Source organism: Bombina bombina, chromosome 5, assembly GCF_027579735.1.
Source record: "Bombina bombina isolate aBomBom1 chromosome 5, aBomBom1.pri, whole genome shotgun sequence".
NCBI classification, from domain to species: domain Eukaryota; kingdom Metazoa; phylum Chordata; class Amphibia; order Anura; family Bombinatoridae; genus Bombina; species Bombina bombina.
The window spans coordinates 507,996,524-508,021,504 of NC_069503.1; the positions used below are offsets into that span (position 1 = coordinate 507,996,524).

At 39.3% G+C, this 24,981-nt stretch overlaps 1 protein-coding gene across 1 annotated transcript in view; it reads left to right on the plus strand.

Annotated features, from left to right (window-relative positions):
• STARD3NL (STARD3 N-terminal like) overlaps positions 1-8,195 on the plus strand; it is a 270,999-nt gene extending 262,804 nt beyond the window's left edge. Inside the window, exons 8-9 of the mRNA XM_053714421.1 lie at positions 2,379-2,455; positions 7,926-8,195. Of these exons, the coding sequence (XP_053570396.1) occupies positions 2,379-2,437 (59 nt within the window). The 3' untranslated portion in view covers positions 2,438-2,455; positions 7,926-8,195. The remainder of the gene's footprint in view (positions 1-2,378; positions 2,456-7,925) is intronic.
• The last annotated feature ends 16,786 nt before the right edge of the window (positions 8,196-24,981 follow it).

The following is a 24,981-nucleotide window of genomic DNA, read 5'->3' on the forward strand; positions in this document are numbered from 1 at the left end:
TGGGGATCGAACCTGCAACAGAGGTTGCTACAGAGCTCAGCCACAGTGCCTTAGCATGCTTAACTATCTGTATGGCTTTCTAGCAAAGCCACACCCATTTATTGATTGCATAGCTACTCCCACTTCAATCCATCCCAAAACAAGAACGTTAAATACTAGTAATATAATTTAGCTATATGGAATGCTTAAGGGGATAAGGAAAAATTTATATCATCATGATTTAGATAGAACATGTCATTTTTAAATTCACTTTTATTATAAAATGTACTCTTGTTTATAATAATATGTACATATCCTCATATGTTAAATAATAATTAGTTAAATAATAAACTTATGAAATACACTTTAAAAAGAAACAGTGAGTACACAGTAATATACACTTACCAAAGTAGGACACAGCAGCACCATATAAAAATGATCGCTTTATTGAGGGAAAACAACCCCTTAGTCTACCTAACTCTTTACAAAAATAAAAATCAATAAAAGGTACCATTGATATGCGGATCAATAACAGCTATAAACCCCATATGCTAGCATGTCCCTAAGCTGGCATAGAGATAGTCAGATGAATAAAAGTCTGGGCACTTAAAGTGAATGTAAATTTAGATGATAAAGTGCCCAGTTTTTAAAAATCCGATTAAAAACAGGGGCACTTTAGTTCATCAAAACTTACATTTCACTCGTGTTGTGAAAATACTTACCTTTTAATCTTGACAGCCGCTGCATCGCTTCCTCCGCCCATCGCAAAGCCTCTTCCCTGGTCTAAAATGAGGAATCCGGCTTCCTCCAATCACGGTGTTGAATCAGACACTGATTCTCCCCGAGGGGAAGCTGTGATTGGAGGATGACCGATCCGTCATTTCTGAGTATGAAGAGGCTTGCGAAGACCGGGGGAAGCGATGCAGCGGCTGTCAAGATTAAAAGGTAAGTATTTTCACAACACGAGTGAAATGTAAATTTTTATGAATTAAAGTGCCCCTGTTTTTAATCGGTTTTTTGAAAACCGGGCACGTTATTATCTAAATTTACATTCACTTTAAGTGTTAAATAACACGCTCTGGGAACTATCTAGGTATGACTTGTCAGCAGATGCTTTTTTTGGACAACAGAATTAACAGCAACAGGTTGTTTGAACAAAATCTCAATCACCCCTGTAGCGGGTATACTGCTGGTAATATGCCCAGCTTCCCAAAACCACAATGTAAGACTTGAAACAGCTCAGCTTACCCTGTCCCTGTAGTCCTTGATTCAGGTGCCCCTTAGGCTTCCACTTTTACGGACTTACATGCTGGTGACTGACGCGGTACTTCACTTGCGAAACCTGTGGTAAGGGAGCTTGCTTGATCCGCATGGAGTTATTTGGAAATCATGAAAGAAAACAAATAGGGGTTCATATCCCTTTAAATAGGAATATTAAATAAATATGATTTTACATGTTTTCATCTACTTAACGGCAAAAGGGTTTCCGCTTCAATGCACTTATATTTATGTCTATATGTGTGTACATATGTATTTATGTGTTTATATGTTATTACCCCTGTGGGTTTAATATAATCCTCCATGCAGGATAAAATTCAAGTCTCTTGAAAAATAAGAATGACTCACATTTAGGAGATGTTTCCCTCTGTGGGGAGTGAACCATCCTGGTCTTTAAATAATTAGTATCTTTCGGAGCTCTGTGGCACTTAGAATATATTTTGCCCACATAGGGCTAAGGTGTCCAACCTATGCATAATGTTGGGCAGTTCAGTATCTAGGTTGCAGATCAGCTACTAAATTGTAGTTTTGATACGGCTCCACAGCATTGTCCTACGCTCTGCCATCTACCCGTTTCAAGTGGTTCTGCTTCTGGTGGATAACGGCACCCAGCGTTGTATACTCCATGCTCTGCCGTTGTACATAGACTCTTTGAGCCAGTTAATTGTTCATATTATGTCGCTAAAAACTCCACATTAAGGGGTGATACATTTCTGTGGTTGTGGTTAAAATGGTGGTGGATATTTATCCGTCAAACCCTTTCTCTATTAGATACTTTAGGGCAAAAAAATGTAATCCTTTTACTTCTGTATACACGAGCACTCCATCTGCACTTTTATTTTCTTCTTTTATCTCTCCAACACACTCACGTTGAATCAAAACACTTTTGCTGTATGTCCACTCTTAGAGATTCCATTACATTGGGGCTCTTTGAATGATAAACTTCTTGAGCTTTACAAAATAATGTGGCTGTGGAGGAAATGTTGAGGTAACATATCTTCCTTTTTTTGCAGCTATGCTGCATCACTTTAAAGTGCTTCAACATTAGTATATCATGTCCCTTAAAGAAAAATGAGATATTGTTACAAACCAATCATATTCACTCTTTTTTTTTTAAACAGATTCAGATTCGGATGAGGAAACAGAAGAAAAGCAGGATGATGAAAAGCCACTTGTGTAGTCCAGTGTCAGACAAAAGGCAAGATTTTAGATTATGTAGGGTCCTTTCAGATTTTTGTTATCGATGTTGACATTTTTTAGTTTTCATTTTAACGTTTTCTCTTTCAGAAATCAGCTTGTAAAGGACATATCCATGGAAATATAAATTTGTTTTATTTTAAGAGTATTTTATTTTCAAATGAATTAACCTTTTAAACAGATAAGTTGTCAGTCAGCCAATCAGGAGTGACTTACGTATTTATTCTCCAATCACCAGCCATGCCGTCATCTGGTATGTCATGGGACCATACTGGGTGTGTGACTTTCATATAGGGATTGATAAAAATCAAGAAACACACTGTTGTAACAGGGCCACTAACTAAAGATCAAAATCAGACCACACAAAAATGGAGGGACTTGAATGGAGTGACAGCTATTTATGTGAAAATAAATACCATGATATCACAAGAATAAAACAAATGTGAAATAAATGTGATAAAATAATAAAGAATGAAGACTAGCAAAAGTGTACTAAATACTCATAAAAAGTTCTTTATAAGGATATGTGTGTAATTTTCGGAATCTTCGATCTTCTATTTTCCTTTGATCCTCATATAGAAAGAGAGAAAGAAATGCCACATAGCGTGATTCTGTGATTATTCAGGATGCAGAATACGTGTTTACAAATGCTTACTCACATGAGATGGAGCTATAGCCTAGCTCAGGTTTATGCGCACACCCGGTATTATACTGTTGGGTAAACAGTTGCTTGAGCCGGATTTAGGTAAAAAAGATTTATTAAAATACAAATGTAAAAAGCGTCACAAGGGCTGCAAGAAACACCAAATATACATAGGGTTGGCAATACAATTAAGTAGTTGCTCGCATTGAGCTTATACACAGTACTAGAAACTTAGGTCAGGAGTGCAGAAACTTAACCACAGCATATGTTGCTCTCCTTACTGGTGTGCAGATTCTTGGAAAGACGCCAAGGGTAAGAAACATTGTTTTTTACCCTTGGCGTCTTTCCAAGAATCTGCACACCAGTAAGGAGAGCAACATATGCTGGACTCTGAATGGAAAGGTTGTGTGGTTAAGTTTCTGCACTCCTGACCTAAGTTTCTAGTACTGTGTATAAGCTCAATGCGAGCAACTACTTAATTGTATTGCCAACCCTATGTATATTTGGTGTTTCTTGCAGCCCTTGTGACGCTTTTTACATTTGTATTTTAATAAATCTTTTTTACCTAAATCCGGCTCAAGCAACTGTTTACCCAACAGTATAATACCGGGTGTGCGCATAAACCTGAGCTAGGCTATAGCTCCATCTCATGTGAGTAAGCATTTGTAAACACGTATTCTGCATCCTGAATAATCACAGAATCACGCTATGTGGCATTTCTTTCTCTCTTTCTATATGAGGATCAAAGGAAAATAGAAGATCGAAGATTCCGAAAATTACACACATATCCTTATAAAGAACTTTTTATGAGTATTTAGTGACAGCTATTTATGTCAAGGAGGGTCTCAAAATGCAATGATTGTATTAGTTATGTGGCACAATCCTGTTGCAACATGTGGCGGATAAAAACTAAATGATTGTGCACTTTGACTTTACTCTCACTTCAATAAATTTGACTTGTGAGCTAGCACTCACCCAAGTAAAACTTAACCGTGGCTGACCACAGCCTGGTCTCAAACAATTCTAAATCCTACCCGCAACTTTAAACCATGTATGTGGCACTGTGCTCCATTGCTGTTAAATTCTATGCAAAACCTTCTCCCCCACTGCTATTAGCACTGTTAATGATTTTGTTTCATACCACAATTACCCGTCACATGCACTGGACCCCCATTGCAAACGTCCCAAGTTAACTCTAAACAACCCTCATACATAAGTAATCATATTATAATCCCTCCGAATAAAATCTAAACGCCCTTTCAGATGCTCCTATAACAACCCATCACCATCCAACTTGCAAAATGATCAAATAAATACATAAACGGACCTTAATAAATATCCTTTTACCTGATGCCCTTTTTAGAAAGTAGCTCCTCAGAAACAGTTCCTGCTTTCTTGGTTCCTTGCTGTAATCTGAACCACATTTGAGGTTTTAATTTGAAGTTAGAAGTTTTTTTTATACTAGAATATCGAAAAAAGAATTATTATTATTGACTTTGGGCTAGATTACAAGTGGCGTGCTAACTGTTGCACACAAGCAATATTGGATATTATCTGCTTTTTGCGACACAACGGAAATAGCGCGCATATTACAAGTTGAAAGTAAAGGCATTTGCTTGAGTGTAATCTAATGTAACGTGCGTTGGTTTAGTGTATCTCTATGTTGAAGGCATGCAAAGGGCTTTTACATATAGACACATACATATACATGTCTAAAGATATGTGTATATATATATATATGTGTGTGTGTGTATGTTTATATATGTATACATGTGTGTTTATGTATTTATATGTTATATGTATATTTGCAGACATATATACACATATTAATGCATATGTATACATATAAAGACATATATACAAATGCTTTGTAGCTCTTTGCAGTCAAGTAGCTGATAACATGTTTATGCAATATTCATATTTATAAAAGTGTATTTACTGTAAATATTTTACAATCCAATGTTCTTCACATAGGGGAATATGTTCTAATTATTTTTGAATAGATATTCCTGTACATATCTATACCTATATTATATATATATATTATAACACACAGAGAAACTCCAGCACTCACTTACAAGCTCACAACTAAGGTAAAAAGTAAAAATGGAAGAGTTAGTCACTGCATCTGGCCAAATGGGACAAGCCCAGGTATTACGTCAAGGTCTCTTCCAAAAACCTGGGTACCTAAACAGCCACACAATGCAGGCTCACAATGCAGCAAATTGGGAAAAAATGAAGGGTACACAGGCTTATGTAATCTCCCCAGACATATACAAAACATATATTTTATTTGTTTTGTTTTATAATTTTCCCTTTTGGGACTTGCACCCAGACCTGTCTGGGGTTAACTGCCTGTGACTCTGTGGACAGTGCAGCTTCCTGAGAGTGCTATTGTGCACCCAGGGCTGTGCATGTTACAGGGTCATGGGATGTGTACCCAGTCCGGCCTGAGAGTGCTGTCCTCTTCCGTGTTTTGTATATGTCTGGGGAGATTAAATAAACCTGTGCACGCTTCATTTTTTCCCAGTTTGCTGGATTGTGAGCCTGCATTGTGTGACTGTTTAGGGACCCAGGTTTTTGGAAGAGACCTTGACGTGGTACCTGGGCTTGTCTCATTTGGCCAGATGCGGTAACTAACTCTTCCATTTTTTACTTTTTACCTTAGTTGTGAGCTTGTAAGTGAGTGCTGGACTTTCTCTGTGTGTTATATTTATTTGTTTTGTTTTATAATTTTCCCTTTTGGGACTTGCACCCAGACCTGTCTGGGGTTAACTGCCTGTGACTCTGTGGACAGTGCAGCTTCCTGAGAGTGCTATTGTGCACCCAGGGCTGTACATGTTACAGGGTCATGGGATGTGTACCTGGTCCGGCCTGAGAGTGCTGTCCCCTTCCATGTTTTGTATGTGAGTATATATATATATATATATATATATATATATATATATATATATATATATATATTATAGTTATAGATATATAGATATGATTTTTTGGTAAAATATATAAGATTTATAGAAATATTTATTTACGAATACTTAGAAGATATTCTGCTATGTGAAGAACATTGAAATGTGAAATATTAATATTTCATGTCGGGTTTAGCACTCTTGAATAAACACGATCGGGTTAGCTCTTTACTTTTTGCGTACATTGGGTTTTCGCTCTCGCGCTAACTTTTTGCTTCCAACTCATAATACAATCACAACCCTGAGGTGCGCAAAAAGCCTCTGTCTAGTGTAGTTATCAAGCGAGTGGGAGTGCTAAATAGTGCACCACTCGTAATCTAGCCCTTTATTTGTAACATACTAACAGATTTCACTGCACTATAAAGGGGGTGCAAAAAAATATATAAAGGCTAGACAGATAAGCACATTGAAAAAGAAGAATCAGGGGGCCGTGTAACCTTCAAAGCTTGCAATCTAAGTGGTAAATGTTGGAGAAAATGTGTGCTATAGAGACCAAAATACTGTATATTCATATTTTCCATTTAAAATGACATTATAAGGGAAAACATGTATGTTCTAATTTGTTAGCGGTTGTACATTTTGCATTGCTGATCCTAGATAACTGGGGTAGGATCACAATCCTTTTGAAAAACTAATAAAATGATTTTCAAAAATCCCCATATACTTTAATAGTACATTTTGTTTAAAATCATTAGATACATTTTTCTAAAAGATTGTAATCTATGTGTTTAACCCTGTACAAATGAGCTAAATGCATTGGTAAAGTCCTGCTCAGGAGCCTCAATCATTGAAATTCCTGGTAATTTGCGGCTAAGTGCAGCTTACTGTCTCAATAGCTGTGTTCTACATGGGAAGTGAAATGCGTTTGGGGATTATCTAGAGTTAGTAATGCAAATGTTTTTTGCTTCAGAAAAGGGACCTTTTAAAGGATCATGAAATACAGCTTTTATGTTTCAGAGTATGAAATTATGAGAGACTTTTTATATATTTTTGTACTCTTGGTATCTTTTGTTGAAATGCATATCTAAGTACACTCGAGCAGCAATTCACTACTGGGAGTTAGCTGGAGATTCGTGGCTACACACATATGCCAGTTCTCGTTGACTCACCAAATGTGTTTAGCTAGCTCCCAGTAGTTCATTATTGCTCTGGAGCTGACTGTAACTGTGTATGCAAGAAACAGTGCAATATTTATATGCTCTTAGACATTAGAGCAGTTTCTTTTTTGCACTTTTATAGCCCTTTAAAGTGAATGTAAAGTTGACCGTACTCGCTCACGTCCCAGGAAAGAATTTAAAAATTAGGCAGACTTTCATTCATCAAATTTGTACTATTTATTAATATTCTCACATTTTTACCTTTTAATGCTATAACGATAAGCGCCGTTCCTCCGTCCACCATATTGCTCAATTGATTGACAGATGCCGAATCTGCAATCCACTAATCGTTGTGTCCCTTTGCACAAATGTCACACCTCGGGGGGGGGGGGGGGGGGGGGAAACAATGATTAGTGGATTGCAGATTTGTCATCTGTCAATCAATTGAACAATATGGCTGACGCAGGAACGGCGTTTATTGTTATAGCATGGAAAGGTAAAAATCTGAGAATATTAATAAATAGTACAAATTTGATGAATCAAAGTCTGCCTACATTTTTTAAATTCTATCCTATGACGTGAGTGAGTACGGTCAACTTTACATTCACTTTAAGCTTTGAGCAATAATTTGTGGTGGAAAGTGATATATGCTATATGCTATGCAAGGGGGGGGGGACTTGAATCACTATGTATAATTTCTCATTCTTCTATATTGTTTTTATGTTGCTTAATTATCTTACAGTGATTTTTTTTTTTATTCAGGCATTCCCTGGAGCACTCTTCTGTTATACTGGTCATTGTTTACAGGAAAGCTAAGCCAACCTATGCCTTTCTCATGGGTGCACTTCACCAATGCTGCTGTATAACCCAGGAAGTGCAATAGGACTGTTAACAAACGGCCTCTTGTTGAATGGGGCATCATTGACTTATATCAGTTGATTTGGAAGTGCAGAATGTAAAGAAGCCTGCTGAGATTTTATTGAATTATTTCTTCAAACTGGCGGAAGCATTAAACATCATCTGAAGCTTTCACCTTGGATGTTTGGTTCCTTCATGTTCATAGGAGGATGTACTAGGGCAGCTATTGATGTCTCTGCAGTGCTAGTAAAAATGTGAAGTTGGAAGACAGTTTTTAAATCCTAACAGTTACTTTGTCTTATTAAAGGGATACTAAACCCAATTTTTTTTCTAATTTACTCCTAGTATCATTTTTCTTTGTTCTCTTGCTATCTTTATTTAAAAATCAGGAATGTAAGCTCCTATGCTTTTACATTCTTGCTTTTTAAATAAAGATAGCAAGAGAACGAAGAAAAATTAATAATAAGAGTAAATGAGAAAATTGCTTAAAATTGCATGTTCTATCTGAATCATGAAAGAAAAAAATTGGGTTTAGTATCCCTTTAATGTGGATAACTATTTATGCTTTTTCCATAACCCACAGTCTGGTCAAAATTAAACGTTCACTATTCAGATAGAGCATGCAATTTTAAGCAACTTTCTAATTTACTCCTGTTATCAATTTTTTCTTTGTTCTCTTGGTATCTTTATTTGGTACAGCACTTGGGTAGCGCTTGCTGATTGGTGGCTACATTTATACACCAATCAGCAAGCGCTACTTAGTTGCTGAACCAAAAATGGGCTGACTCCTAAGCTTACATTCATGCTTTTTCAAATAAAGATACTAAGAGAAAGAATGAAAATTGATAATAGGAGTAAATAAGTTGCTTAAAATTGCCTGCTCTATCTGAATCATGAAAGTTTCATTTTGACTAAATTATTCCTTTAAAGGGACACTGAACCCAAAATGTATCTTTTATGATTCAGATAGAGCATGCATTTTTAAGCAACTTTCTAATTTACTCCAATTATCAATATTTCTTCATTCTCTTGCTATCTTCATTTGAAAAGCAAGAATGTAAGTTTAGAAGCCGGCCCATTTTTGGTTCACAACCTGGGTTGTCCTTGCTGATTGGTGGACAAATGCTGTCCAGGGTCTGAACCAAACATTGGCTGGCTCCTTAGCTTAGATGCCTTCTTTTTCAAATAAACATGGCAAGAGAACCAAGAAAAATTGATAATAGGAGTAAATTAGAAAGTTGCCTAAAATTGCATGCTCTATCTGAATCATGAAAGAAACATTTTGGGTTCAGTGTCCTTTTAAGATCGCCTTTTCCATAAAAGTGGTTGTGTGTTAAAGGGACAGTAACCACATTAAACTTACAAGACATTATGTTGTGTTGTGTTGTAGTATTACATATCAGTCAAGGCTTAATGTTTTTTAAAACAAATTACCATCCTTTTTGCTCCAATTGCTTATCAATAGCCAAACCACTGTTTGCCTTATTTGGAGGAGCCAATCTGGATTTTAGTCTGCACACAACAAGGCTAGCAATGGTCATAATGTTAGTGTAAAGTTCATTGCTTTTCAGTAGTCCGTTCAGTTAAAGCCAATTAGAGAATTATATGTAGCATAGTTAGCCTTAAGTCAGCAGGATGCACTTTCATTTCTGAAAGTAGAACATTTTCAAAATATATGAAAAGGGGACAAAATAAAGTATACTGTAAAGTTTGTATATAAAATGTTTAGCTATGTCTAATTAAAAATCTCAAGGTGTTTACTGTCCCTTTTTCTTTTATAGGAATTACATACTTAAAGGGGCATGGAAGTTTAAATGAAACTGAGGCTCTGTAGCGTACACATCTTGAGCACTATATGTATACATTGTTATTGTTGCTATATAATGGCCAATAAACATGCAGACACTAGGCCTACTTCGGTATGCTTTTGTGACAAGCAGCTAAGTAAATCTGATAATAGAATTGAATTTTTTTATTTTATTTATTGTATCTGAATCATTTGACTGCCATCTCCCTTGAAGGGTAGTGTGATAAAAGCAGGAGCAAGCCTGATGTCAGTATAGTGCGTTAGACAATAACACTACACAAAGTACTGCTAAACTGTTCCAGAAGCCACGCCCCTTGTTATTTATATTTAATTTAGAACCTTGTAAAGAAAGCTTTTGTGTGCAGTTTTGAATGAACACCCTAGTAAACTAATTGCGGTTGTACCAAAAGGCTCATTGTTTCCTTTAAAAAAAATTAACATAAAGGGACATGAAACCCAAACATTATCTTTCATGATTCAGATAGAGAATACCATTTTAATCAACATTCACAATTTACTTTTATTATCTAATTTGCTTCAGTCTTTAGATATCATTTGTTGAAGAAACAGCAATGCACAGCGCACATGTGAGCCAATCACATAAGACATCTGTGCAGCCACCAATCAGCAGCTAGTGAGCCTATTTAAATATGATTTTCAACAAAGGATATCAAGAGAATGAAGCAAATTATATAATAGAATTAAATTGGAAAGTTGTTTAAAATCACATGCTCTTTCTAAATCAAAGAAAAGAAAAAAGAGTTTTAGTATTATTTTGCACCAATAATATGTAACGTGTTGGAATTCTGTAGTTGTAATTGTGAAACAAAACTGCAGTTTTTTTGTTTGTTTTTTACATATTATCAAAAAGCAACTGTCTACCAAAAACATCATGATTGCATAATATGATTTTTGTTTTCCTTAACAAATTTTAGTTAGTGTTTTAGGCAGGAAAAAATTGTGAATACATAAATGTGAAGATGGCAAACAAGAATAAAACACATACACAGTTTCTTTTATTTTGAGTTTTCAGATCAGAGTCATTAAAGGGACAGTATACTATAAAATTGTTTTTCCCTTAATGTGTTTGCAATTACTTTTATTACCAGCTGCAGAGTATAAAATGTATGAGAATTTGCTTTTTAAAGTTTATTAGCTGATTTTGTGTTTTGAAGCCACAACCTAATAAAATGGGTTGAGCTTGTGTGTATAATAAGATCTCATTACTGTATCACATTGTGTACATATACATGCTTCTTTATCTTATATCTGTCCGTAAACCAACCACTAGTGCTTGTAGAGAACAATGGAAAATTAACATTTTATTACTTTATCTCTTCTATAACCCACTGGAAGTGTAATTTTCTTGAGGCCAAACATTTTCAGGATGGGTGGGGATACCACAGGCTAAATAAACTATTTCAAATGCCAATATAAGGGTAATGGAAATACTTGTAAACATTTTAATACACTCCAGTAGATAAAGTGGATCATTGGGAACAAATTAAAGGGACAGTCAACTCCAGAATTTTTGTTGTTTAAAAAGAAAGATAATCCCTTTATTACCCATTTCCCAGTTTTGCATAACCAACACTGTTATAGAAATACACTTTTTTACCTCTGTAATTACCTTGTATATATGCCTCTGCAGACTGCCCCCTTATTTCAGTTCTTTTGACAGCATTTTAGCCAATCAGTGCTCACTCTAGGGTAACTTCACGTGCATGAGCTCAATGTTATCTATATGAAGCACATGAACTAATGCCCTCTAGTGGTCAAAATGCATTCAGATTAGAGGCAGTCTTTAAAGTCTAAGAAATTAGCATATAAACCTCCTAGGTTTAGCTTTCAACTAAGAATACCAAGAGAACAAAGCAAAATTGTTTTTTTGGACTTGACTGTCCCTTTAAAGGGGAGATATTTTTTTTTTTAGTAAACTGTCCCTTTAAGTGTATTAGTGTTAGCTATTGTTCAACACTTTTTACATAGACCCAAGCGTAACTGTATTTGGAGTACTAGTCACTATAACATGCAAGACACTTTAAATTTATATTTTGTGTTTACATTTGCAAGATTCATATGATATGGGTTATAATACCCTACTGCTTCCAACGTTGCTTTAAGAAATATAAATATACATATTGTTTTTTTATGTAAATGTGCATTTGACTTCTTAATTTACTGTTCTAATTTTTATATTGTAATTAATTCAATAATGATTGTTAAAATGTATACATTTATTAATGTTGTAAATAACAAAAATTCTAAATAAATTAATCATAAATAAATGCAATGAGTTTTAAAGCTTGTATGGCAACTTATGGATCAGCAAGTGTTCTGTTTTTTATACACCCAAGCATACAGTTATGAACCTATGAATAAAGTAAATCTTTGTTTTTTCAAATACTAAACATTCTTAAATACAATAAATTGTCCATCTTAAAGTATTTGTTGTGGTTGGTAGAGTGTATGTGTGTGTATATATATATATATATATATATATATATATATATATATATATATATATATAGTTTTATGATAACAACTAATTGCACTACTCATATGTATGGGACCCGCTCATTTAAATTCCCTGATTATTCCAATATTTATCAGGAAACATTGTGCACGGGGGAAAATTAACATGAATTGTTTTAGGAAAAAAGAAAACGTGTCAGAGCGTATTGCCCCCACTAGCTCCCTGTATCCAGCACCAGAGCATAAGGTCTACTATGTCTAAACTGTTCTAATATTGAAATTAACATATGGTTCCTCCAAGACTCCTAAACAACTTAAGCAATTGTATATAGTCACAATATTACAAAGTGATATTGATACATTTATATACTAAGTGTTTGTTTTATTGCTACGAGAGATATCACAGACATAAAATACAAAGATACTAAATGTGGGCCCACTTGAAACTGTTGGTATACCAAAAGAAGTCAGCTGACTGCAAAAAAGAAAGTTCCTTTTAAAGGGTAATTGTAATGTTCCACACAGCTATATTTTGTGAATTATGCACCACACTTCTTTACTTTGTTTCAATCTTCAGTGGGAGATTATGGCAAGGTATTTAACACTCACGGGTATTTATATTCCAACAGTCACAGCTTGGTTATAATGTAGGTATATGCAAAAAACTGAGTCATTATTGCTTATTTCAAATACTCAACTTGTGTCGCATACAAACAAACGCCTCACCAGGTAGGCTTGTATCTCTCCTCCCTGCTTATTATTTTAAGCAAGTATGAGATGCAGCTTAATCTTATCCTGCTCTTACCTTGATTGGAGATCCTCAATGTGTTTGCTTTTACTTACTGGACCGCTGTCGTTGGTAACCTCCGTTCCGCTGCTTTGGCGGTTTCCCTTCCGTGAGTGTACCTGTACCGGTTAGTCAACAACATAGAGGGTACAGCTGTTACCCTCACAAAACTGATTGCATCTAGTATGCGCGTTTCACCCTCATTGGTGTGTCAAAAACAGGGCTTCATCAGGATGAAGACCTGTTTTTGACACACCAATGAGGGTGAAACGCGCGTGCTAGATGCAATCAGTTTTGTGAGGGTAACAGCTGTACCCTCTATGTTGTTGACTAACCGGAGATATTGAATCACAGGAGTGGTTGAGTAGCAGGTACACTCACGGATGGGAAACCGCCAAACAACGGAAGGTTACCAACGACAGCGATCCAGTAAGTAAAAGCAAACACATTGAGGATCTCCAATCAAGGTAAGAGCAGGATAAGATTAAGCTGCATCTCATACTTGCTTGAAATAATAAGCAGGGAGGAGAGATACAAGCCTACCTGGTGAGGTGTTTGTATGCGACACAAGTTGAGTATTTGAAATAAGCAATAATGACTCCGTTTTTTGCATATACCTACATTATAACCAAGCTGTGACTGTTGGAATATAAATACCCGTGAGTGTTAAATACCTTGCCATAATCTCCCACTGAAGATTGAAACAAAGTAAAGAAGTGTGGTGCATAATTCACAAAATATAGCTGTGTGGAACATTACAATTACCCTTTAAAAGGAACTTTCTTTTTTGCAGTCACTTGACTTCTTTTGGTATACCAACAGTTTCAAGTGGGCCCACATTTAGTATCTTTGTATTTTATGTCTGTGATATCTCTTGTAGCAATAAAACAAACACTTAGTATATAAATGTATCGATCTCACTTTGTAATATTGTGACTATATACAACTGCTTAAGTGAGTCTTTGAGGAACCATATTTAGAGGCTGTTAATTTAAATATTAGAACAGTTTAGACATAGTAGACCTTATGCTCTGGTGCTGGATACAGGGAAGCTAGTGGGGGCGATACGCTCTCACACATTTTCTTTTTTCCTAAAACAATATATATATACTGCTTGCCAGATGTTTGACAAACAAACTGCCTTCTACTACAGCCAAATTTTAAAAATTTTGACTCATCAGTCTAGAGCAGGGGTGTTAAACTGGTGGCCCACGTGCCGCATGTGGCCCACAGCCTAATTTTTGGTGCGGCCTTCGCCACCTCCATTAAAAATATGAAAAATAATAATTATAATATGCTTATTACTTAAAGAGCGAGTGTGCTTACTGTTAATGATGCAAATACGTGCAACCTCCATTCAGCTCTCCATTATAATGACTGTATCCCTTTGTTCTGGCATTGCAATTCACTTGTTGTATAGTGAGCAGCTGCTCTGTGGTAGCGAGATCATTAAAATCCCTCAGTCTTTAACGAGTAACATTGTTATTAAAAAAAGGCAAACTAAAATCATATACTTTATATTTGATAGCTATATATTTCCTTCTTAAAGGGACACTGTACCCAAATCTTTTCTTTTGTAATTCAGAAAGAGCATGCAATTTTAAGCAACTTTCTAATTTACTCCTATTATCAATTTTTCTTCGTTCTCTTGCTATCATTACTTGAAAAAGAAGGGATCTAAGCTTTTTTTTTTGTTTCAGTACTCTGGACAGCACTTTTTTATTGGTGAATGAATTTATCCACCAATCAGCAAGGACAACCCTGGTTGTTCACCAAAAATGGGCCGGCATCTAAACTTATATTCTTGCATTTCAAATAAAGATACCAAGAGAATGAAGAAAATTTGATAATAGGAGTAAATTAGAAAGTTGCTTAAAATTTCATGCTCAATCTGAATCACGAAAGAAAAATTTTGGGTACAGTGTCCCTTTAATATAAGGAGAGTACACGGCTTAATTTCTTATTGTTGGGAAATATTGAACCTGGCCACCAGGAGGTGGCAAAGACACTCCAGCCAAAGGCTTAAATACCTCTCCCACTTCCCCTATCCTCCAGTCATTCTTTGCCTTTCGTCACAGGAGGATGGCAGAGAAGTGTTCCTCAGGAGGGGTATATGCCCTTCGATATGGAACTGGAGTTTTAAGTAGTCTTGTCAGCCTCTCAATGAGAGCATTGACGAAAGTTAGAGTCTGGAGATGCAGGGAGAGTCTTCCTGTGAACCCATCCAGACTGCCTGCTAACAGCTCCTTAATCAACCAGTGTTGACGAGTTTCACTATCTGCTTTTCTTCACTCAAGTCCATGTCAGGGGTGATGCTACAAGACTGTCACACTTGAGAGGTAGTGATGTCGCGAATAGTTCGCCGGTGAACATAGCATGTTCACGTTCGCCGCGGTGGGCGAACATATGCGATGTTCGATCCGCCCCCTATTCGTCATCATTGAGTAATACTTTGACCCTGTACCTCACAGTCAGCAGGCACATTCCAGCCAATCAGCAGCAGACCCTCCCTCCCAGACCCTTCTACCTCCTGGACAGCATCCATTTTAGATTCATTCGGAAGCTGCATTCTTAGGGAGAGGAGGGACAGTGTAGCTGCTGCTGATTAATAGGGAAATCGATAGCTAGGCTAGTGTATTCAGTGTCCACTACAGTCCTGAAGGACTCATCTGATCTCTGCTGTAAGGACAGCACCCCAAAAAGCCCTTTTTAGGGCTAGAACATCAGTCTGTTTTTTTTTTTTCCTGTGTAATCTAATTGCAGTTGCTTGCCTGCCAGCGTGTGTGTCAGGCTCACAGCGTATACTGTGCCCACTTGCCCAGTGCCACCACTCATATCTGGTGTAACAGTAGTGTAGATTTTAAAAAAACAACACTTTTTTGACTGTGTTAAATAATAGCAGTCAGTTTCCTTCACACGTGTGCGTTTCAGTGCCTGCCTGCCAGGGCACAGTGTCACCCCAGTGCAACTCATATGTGGTGTAACAGTAGTGTAGATTTAAAAAAAAAAAAACTTTTTTGCCTGTGTTAAATAATAGCAGTCAGTTTCATTCACACGTGTGCGTTTCAGTGCCTGCCTGCCTGCCAGGGCACAGTGTCACCCCAGTGCCACCACTCATATCTGGTGTAACAGTAGTGTAGATTTAAAAAAAACAACACTTTTTTGACTGTGTTAAATAATAGCAGTCAGTTTCCTTCACACGAGTGGTTTCAGTGCCTGCCAGGGCACATTGTCACACCAGTGCAACTCATATCTGGTGTAACAGTAGTTTACATTTAAAAAAAAAATATTTTTTTGACTGTAATAGATTGAATAGCAGTTAGTTGTCTGCAAGCGTGTGTGTCAGGCCTACAGCGTCTACTCTGCCAACTTCTGCCAGTGCACAGTGCCACTCATATCGGTTGTCACAGTAGCTTGCACGCATAGTACCACTAATCGAAAAAAAAATGACAGGCAGAGGCAGGCCACCCCGCAGGGGCTGTCGTGTTCGTGGTGCTGTGATTCCCTTTGGCCCTAGAATAATGCCCAGTGTTTAGAGGCCACGTACCCCGAACTCGAACATTTCTGAGGACATAGTTGACTGGCTAACACAGGACACCCAATCTTCTACAGCTTCCGCTCGGAACCTTGACGCACCATCCTCCTCCAGTTTAGCTTCGGGCACCTCTCAAGTTACCACTCGCTCGCCTGCCGCCACCACCTACACTAGCACCACAGCCGCTTCACTTGATCTGTCAGAGGAGTTATTTACACATCAGTTGGAAGAAATGAGTAATAGTGATGCGCAACCATTATTGCCAGAGGATGTAGATAACAGGGATATGTCTCAGTCAGGCAGCATTACACACATGGACGTAACAGGGATTAAACTGATAAGAATAGAACTACTTAAAACACCACTCCTATCTGGTGGCACATTAGATTGCACGCGCAGTGCCCCAAATTTGAAGTTGGAGGACCGACCAAGCATCTTTTTCCATCTCCCGGTTCCTAAAATCTATGCCATATACACGTCCCCTGATAGGGGACGTAACAGGGATTAAACTGATAAGAACAGTACTACTTAACACACCACTCCTATCTGGTGGCATATTAGATTGCACGCGCAGTGCCCCAAATTTGAAGTAGGAGGACCGACCAAGAATCTTTTTCCATCTCCCGGTTCCTAAAATCGATGCCATATACACGTCCACTGATAGGGGACGTAACAGGGATTAAACTGATAAGAATAGAACTACTTAACACACCACTCCTATCTGGTGGCACATTAGATTGCACGCGCAGTGCCCCAAATTTGAAGTAGGAGGACCGACCAAGCATCTTTTTCCATCTCCCGGTTCCTAAAATCGATGCCATATAAACGTCTCCTGATAGGGGACATAACAGGGATTAAACTGATAGGAATAGTACTACTTAACACACCTTATAATAACGCAGAGAGAGGCAATGCAGAGAGAGGAGTCTGAAGAAGGGGAGTCAGAGGAGGAAGGTGGCTTTGGGGAGGTGGAAGACCAAACACAGCAGGCGTCCCAGGGGGCTTGTTGTCACCTTTTCGGGGACCCTTGGTGTTGTACGTGGCTGGGTGGAGGAAGAGACCTTCAATGACATCAGTGAGGACAAGGAACGGGACATGGCTAGTTTGGTATCCAACCTTGTGCAAATGGGGAGTTTGCGGTTGTGCAAATGGACTGTTTGCGGTTGTTTGCGGTGCGTTAAACGGGGAGTTTGGTCTGTCAATGTGAAGCGGGCGTAACCCTTACACTACCTGAACGATACAACATCATACCTGATGTTTTAAAGCACGTTATTCCAAACAATTTAGGAATGTTAGGTGATTTATGCCCTTTATGGCTTAAAAACAGACTCTGCATCAACTATGTAATTTTCCATGGGAGTTTTGCCATGGATCCCCCTCCGGCATGCCACAGTCCAGGTGTTAGGCCCCTTGAAACAACTTTTCCATCACTATTGTGGCCAGAAAGAGTCCCTGTGGGTTTTAAAGTTCGCCTGCCTATTGAAGTCTATGGAGGTTCGCCCATTCGCGAACAGTTGTGGAAGTTCGCAGTTCGCGAACCCAAATTTTTATGTTCGCGACATCACTATTGAGAGGCTGTGTTTCTGTTCCACAGCACGGTTTCTTGTAAGATCGTTTCAATTTTTACTTATGTTGAAAACGCGGAAGGGTCACAGTGTGGCTCCTTTATCTTAATAGAATGATGGGTTAATATCTCCTGAGGGAGGTTATTGAACAGTGGGGATTAATCAAATGTGATACTTTGATTTTATATTGCTTTATGTGTGAGATTTATTTTTTTCGGCTCATAGACTGTTCTATGGTAACGCAACATACAGGTTTTTATTCTGACTTTGAAAGCTGCGCAGCATGTAGCTTGGCGCACTTTTTCTCATAGCAGGGGCAGTCCTGCCTTGCACACTACGTGACCGGGTGTGGTCACACTTTCGTTCTCTCTTTTCGGAATAAATGGAAAGAGTCCACAGCTGCTTTCATTACTTTTGGGAAATAAGAACCTGACCACCAGGAGGAGGCAAAGACACCCCATCCAAAGACTTAAATACTCCTCCCACTCCCCTCATCCCCCAGTCATTCTTTGCCTTTCGTCCCAGGATGTTGGCAGAGAAGTGTCAGAAGTTTGTTTTGTCTCTTATGGAGGGTAGTACTCTTCGACATGGGACGGGAGTTTTATGTAATCCTATCAGTCACTCTGAGGGCCTGTATGAAAGTTAGAGTCCGGACATGCAGGGAGATTCTTTCTGCGAAACCATCCTGACTCATATTAACAGCTCCACAAGCAATCAGCATTGTCGAACTTCGCTACGCTGCCTGCTTTCTTCTCTCAATTCCATGGCGGAGGCACTGCTACTATCCGTCACACTTGAAGGGCCGTGTTCCTGTTCTACGGTGTAGATTCTGTTAAGATTGTTTCATTTTACTTCATCAGAATGTACTGCAACTTATTTGTTTCCTATAAGGTGCTATCTTTCGGACTTAACTATATATATATAGGGCCTCAGTGAGGCTCCTTTAGTATCTTGGAATTGATGGTTACTATCTCCTGAGGGGGATTATTGAACAGTTTTTTTTAAATCATGTTTGTTATGTGATTCAATCTGCCTATGTGTAGTGTTAACTGGGTTCTTGGCTTGGAACATAAAGGCCTTTGGAAGTGACGCGACCTTATGGTTGGGCGCTCTTTTTTTGGAATGTATGGTTCACCTTGTGACTGTGCGAGTTTACAATCTGGTCTTCCATTTCCGCATTCCTGACCGTGTGGCAACGGAAAAATTCTGGTCTGCCAGTGTCTGGTTAATAGGAGGTGTTGAGTGTCCCAGCCATTGTGGGTGTCAGGTGCCGTTTAGATTTTGTTTTTCTTATAGTCCATATTACTATATTCTCTATCCAATTATGGAGGATTCTGATTCTGAGACTGTTCAAATTTCAGATTCTTCGACTTGTGAAGAATGCGAATTGGCCCCGTTGACACAGGTCAATCAGTTATGTTCTATAGCCGTATTAGAGCGCCTTGTTCCTTGGGCTCAGGGAATCAAGGGACCGCTAAGCCACCTGCCTCGGGGGGTTCTGTCCTCAGAGAGGCGAGTTCCCTAACGCTCCCTTCTACTACACATGCAGGTAACCCAGATTATGTTTATCCCTCCTTGTTTGGTGGCTTGTTCCCTCCGGAGGTTGCAGCACATTTTCGCTTTCACATATCTTTGGCAACTATGCGTCTGCAAAGTCCAGACGTTTATTTGCGTTTGAGCTCGTGCCCTATTGTACCGGGTCTCCCGACCTTTGGTGGGCCTATAGATTTCCCTGCGGGTGTAGCTGTCCGTGAGTGTTGTGCCTTTCATTACAGAACAGCGTACCTTCGCATTTTACTCAGACATGTTTTTGAGTTATTAGAGGACCCTATACTTAACGGATACAGGTATCCGTAATATTCTACTTTGAATGGCTCACCTCATTAGACATGAGGGTATTACGTAATCTCCTGATTATTGGTTTATTGAGATCCTTCCCAGTTTTGTTGAAAGATCAGGGTTCTGTTTGGCTGGTCCTGCGGTATGCCTGTTCTTCTTTGGCGTTAACCTACGGGTTGCCTTATATTTTCTTTTATCCGGTTAGGATAGCTTTTATTTTTTGATTATATGTTTCCTTCGGGAACTTTCTCTGGGATTGATCCTCACTGTTTACTTATGCGGAGGTTTGTTACGGGACACGTTAGTCCTATGTTTGTCTGTTATTCTCTTCCCCTCTGAGGGAGGATTTAGGCAGCTTGACAGTTATTACCCTTTCTGCAGGCTGGTCCTGCTCGGGTTCAGTTCTTCTGTCTCGTGGCTTGTTCAGACACGTGGCGCCTGTTCTGCCTGGCTGGGCCGGTTGAGGCGCCGAGTGCTTACTATATTATTTATGTTTTCTTGTTTTCATTTTACAAGTTTCAGCTTAACGAACGCCTATGGGCTCTAGTGTCTTGGTTCAAGATGCCTTAGCTCCTTTGGAGTGTTGGACTTCGGCAGTGGGTGATCTCTTCCTTGGGTTGGGATTTGCGAGGTGTTCTTGTTATCTGGGTTATTCTGGATATTGCATTAATATCTCCCTTTGGGTCTGTTTTTTATATCAGATGGGGTGTTTGAGTTTCTGGGATATTGTTTGTTTTTAAACAATCGGGGGCTCAGACCTGTCTTCGCCCTGGTTCTTCTGGTTGCTGAGGCTTTCGCTCAGCGTTTTCCCTTGTTGTTCCTGTTGCGGGTTGTTACCGGACTTTTCAGACTTTAGGGCAGGTTCGGGGGTTCTCCACTCCCTGGTAACTTGGGCTATGACCTTTGGTCTGGCTAATTGACCTGGTCACGGTTGGCCAGGTTTTTCTGAGTGCCGATGCTCATTGGGCTTGACTTATGCCTATTGAACGGTTTCCCTTGGACAGTTTGCTGAAGTAACCTGATGACTTTGCGGTTCTGCAGGCGTAGGGTTTGTAGGGTATCCGCTACCGCTATTGCACCTTGTCTGGGTGCTAGCAGGGTATTTTTCTAAGGGGATTGCCTCCGAGTTCATCTGCATTGGAGGTTGCTTGTTCAGCCTGTGGCCTTGTGTCTTGTGGGCAGGTGCTCTGTATTGATAGTCCTTTTTTCCTAGGGGAACTTGTTCTCCTCCTTACGAAGGTGTGGTACTTGTCTTAAGGCTTCTCCTGGATTCAGGAGGTGGAACAGAGGATTTAACCTATGTTGAAGAAAGGCATGCTCTCTGGGTTGTTTTATCTGGAGACTTGCTGGCTCTGCGCTGAGACTCTGTCGGCCTTGTTGATTGTCTCTAAGGAGTTTCGGGTGGGCACCCGAGCTTTGTTGGAATGGTTGAGGCCATTCTTCCTCTCTTTTTGTGAGCTGTTGTTGGGGTTCTTTTGTTCCCCTGTTTTTAGACCTGCCGACGCTTGGGCTAATCCGGCTAGGAGTAGGTTCTGAGATTCATTGTTCATCTTCAGGGGTGCAGTGGGCCTCATTTCTGTGCTTCTCCCTTTTTGAGACCTATGTGTCAGTCTGGCAGCTTAGATTGCCTGGAGCATGCTCTCTGTCTTGTAGTCTTTTGCAATCTGATATCTTGTTTGGCCGCTTTTTACTTTCTTTTACAAGATATGACGAGTCCATGGATTTCATCCTTACTTGTGGGATTAAACCTCCCGCCAGCAGGAAGTGGCAAAGAGCACCACAGCAGAGCTGTATATTTAGTTCCTCCCTTCCCCTCCTCCCCAAGTCATTCTCTTTGCTTGTGTTAATGTAGGAAGAGGTAAAGGGAGGTGTTAGTTTAATCAAGAAGTTTTTTATTTTAAAATGGTGCCAGTGAGTACTATTTTTCTCAGGGAGAAATCGTGTGTATACCTTCCCAAGAGGAGTGGAGACATTTCTTTATGTCTGCTCTGATGCTGTTGATCTTAGCAAACGTTATCTAAGATCCATTCTGGTTCCCACAGAGCAGCTGAAGGTAGTGTAAAGAAAAATCTTTAGTGTGGAGAACGATGTCATGCTACAAGCAGCATTGAGGTATGTTCAGTCTTTTGTTTTCTGGGGAGACTTGATACATCAGAACAGACTGACAATATCCCTAACTGGGGAGGGTAAGCTCAGTGCATGGAGGTAATTGGATTGATGGTGGCGGCAATGGACATCATTCCGTTTGCTCGATTTCATCTCAGACCACTGCAACTATGCAAATTTATCTCCTCAGATAAATCTGGACCAGGAGACCAGAGACTCTCGTCTTTGGTGGTTGTCGCCGGATCATCTGTCCCAAGGGACGTGTTTCCGCAGACCCTCGTGGGTGATAGTGACCACGAACGCCAGGGTGTGTGAACTCAGGTGGAGTCTCTACTTCCAATCAATATTCTGGAATTGAGAGCAATATTCAATGTGCTTCAGGCATGGCTTCAGTTGGCTTCGGCCAAATTCATCAGATTTCAGTCGGACAGCATCACGACTGTGGCTTACATCAATCATCAGGGAGGAACAAGGAGTTCCTTAGCGATGACAGAAGTATCCAAGATAATTCAGTGGGCGGAAGCTCAGTCTTGTTATCTGTCAGCAATCTACATCCCAGGAGTGGACAACTGGGAGGCGGATTTTTTGAGCAGACAGACGTTTCATCCGGGGGAATGGAAACTCCACCCGGAGGTCTTTGCCAACCTGATCATCAGGTGGGGCAGGCCGGAATTGGATCTGATGGCGTCTCATCAGAATGCCAAGCTTCCAAGATACGGATCTAGGTCGAGGGATCCTCAGGCCGAACTGATAGATGCCTTGGCAGTGTCTTGGTCGTTCAACCTAGCTTATGTGTTTCCACCGTTTGCTCTCCTTCCCCGGGTGATTGCTCGGATCAAAAAGGAGAGGGCTTCAGTAATTCTAATCGCACCTGCGTGGCCTCGCAGGACTTGGTATGCCGATCTAGTGGACATGTCCTCTTTGCCGCTGTGGAAGCTTCCATTGAGGCAGGACCTTCTCATTCAGGGACCCTTCTATGATCCGAATCTATTTTCTCTGCAGCTGACTGCTTGGAGATTGAACGCTTGTTTTTATCTAAGCGGGGGGGGTTCTCTGATTCGGTCATTGATACTTTGATTCTGGCACGTAAGCCTGTTACTAGAAAGATCTACCATAAGATATGGCATAAATAGCTTCATTGGTGCAAATCCAAAAGTTACTCGTGGAGTAGAGTTAGGATTCCCAGGATTCTGTCTTTTCTCCAAGAAGGATTGAAGAAAGGGTTATCAGAAAGTTCCTTAAAGGGACAAATCTCTGCTTTGTCAATTTTACTACACAAATGTTTGGCAGATGTTCCTGACGTTCAGTCTTTTTGTCAGGCTCTGACCAGAATCAAGCCTGTGTTTAGACCAATTGCTCCACGCTGGAGTTTGAATTTAGTTCTTAATGTTCTACAAGGGGTTCTGTTTGAACCCATGCATTCCATAGATATCAAGTTGTTATCTTGGAAAGTTTTATTTTTGGTTGCTATTTCTTCTGCTCGTAGAGTTTCTGACCTTTCAGCGTTACAATGTGACTTGCCTTATCTTCCATTCTGATAAGGTGGTTTTTCGTACCAAACTTGGGTTCTTTCCTAAGGTTGTTTCAAATAAGAATATTAATCAGGAAATTGTTGTTCCTTCATTGTGTCCTAATCCTTCTTCTAAGAAGGAGCGTCTGTTACATAACTTGGACGTGGTCCGTGCCTTGAAGTTTTACTTGCAGGCGACTAAAGAATTTCATCAATCATCTTCATTATTTGTTGTGTTTTCCGGAAACCGTAGGGGCCAGAAAGCTACGGCTACCTCTCTTTCTTTTTGGCTGAAGAGTATCATCCGTCTGGCATATGAGACTGCCGGACAGCAGCCTCCTGAAAGAATTACAGCTCATTCTACTAGGGCTGTGGCTTCCTCATGGGCATTTAAAAACGATGCTTCTGTTGAACAGATTTTCAAGGCTGCAACTTGGTCGTCTCTTCACACTTTTTCCAAATTTTCCAAATTTTGCTTCTTCTGAGGCTGGTTTTGGGAGAAAGGTTCTTCAAGCAGTGGTGCCTTCTGTTTAGGTTCCTGTCTTGTCCCTCCCTTTCATCCGTGTCCTGTAGCTTTGGTATTGTATCCCACAAGTAAGGATGAAATCTGTGGACTAGTCATATCTTGTAAAAGAAAAGGAAATTTATAATATAGGATAATATAGGTACATTAAAATGTGTGGAGGGTAGCATGATAAATAATGACAGGGAAAAGGCTGAGGTACTAAACCAGTTTTTTTCTTCAGTATACACAAGAGAGGAACCATTGAATGATACTTTGGAACAGAATAGAACATGCCAGTCCATACCACTAACTGGGTTTTGTTTAGAGGATATCAGGAAAAAACTAAAAAATATTAAGGTAAATAAAACTCCAGGCCCAGATGGAATACACCCAAGGGTGTTAAGTGAACTTAGCACTGTTATAGACAAACCTTTACTCTTAATTTTTCAAGACTCATTATCCTCAGGCATGGTACCCCAGGATTGGCGTAAAGCTGATGTGGTGCCACTCTTCAAAAAGGGAAGCAGGAATGATCCAGGAAGCTATAGACCAGTTAGTCTGACATCAATAGTGGGGAAGATATTTGAAGGGATTATAAGGGATTATATTGATGAGCATATTCGTGTAAACAAGATTATGAGTTCTAATCAGCATGGCTTTAGGAAAAATAGATCATGTCAAACTAATCTAATTAGATTCTACGAGGAAGTAAGTAAAAATATAGATAAAGGGGAATCAGTTGATGTGATATACTTAGATTTTGCAAAGGCATTTGATACAGTGCCACATGAGAGATTAATGCACAAAATTAAGGGACTGGGAATAGCTGAA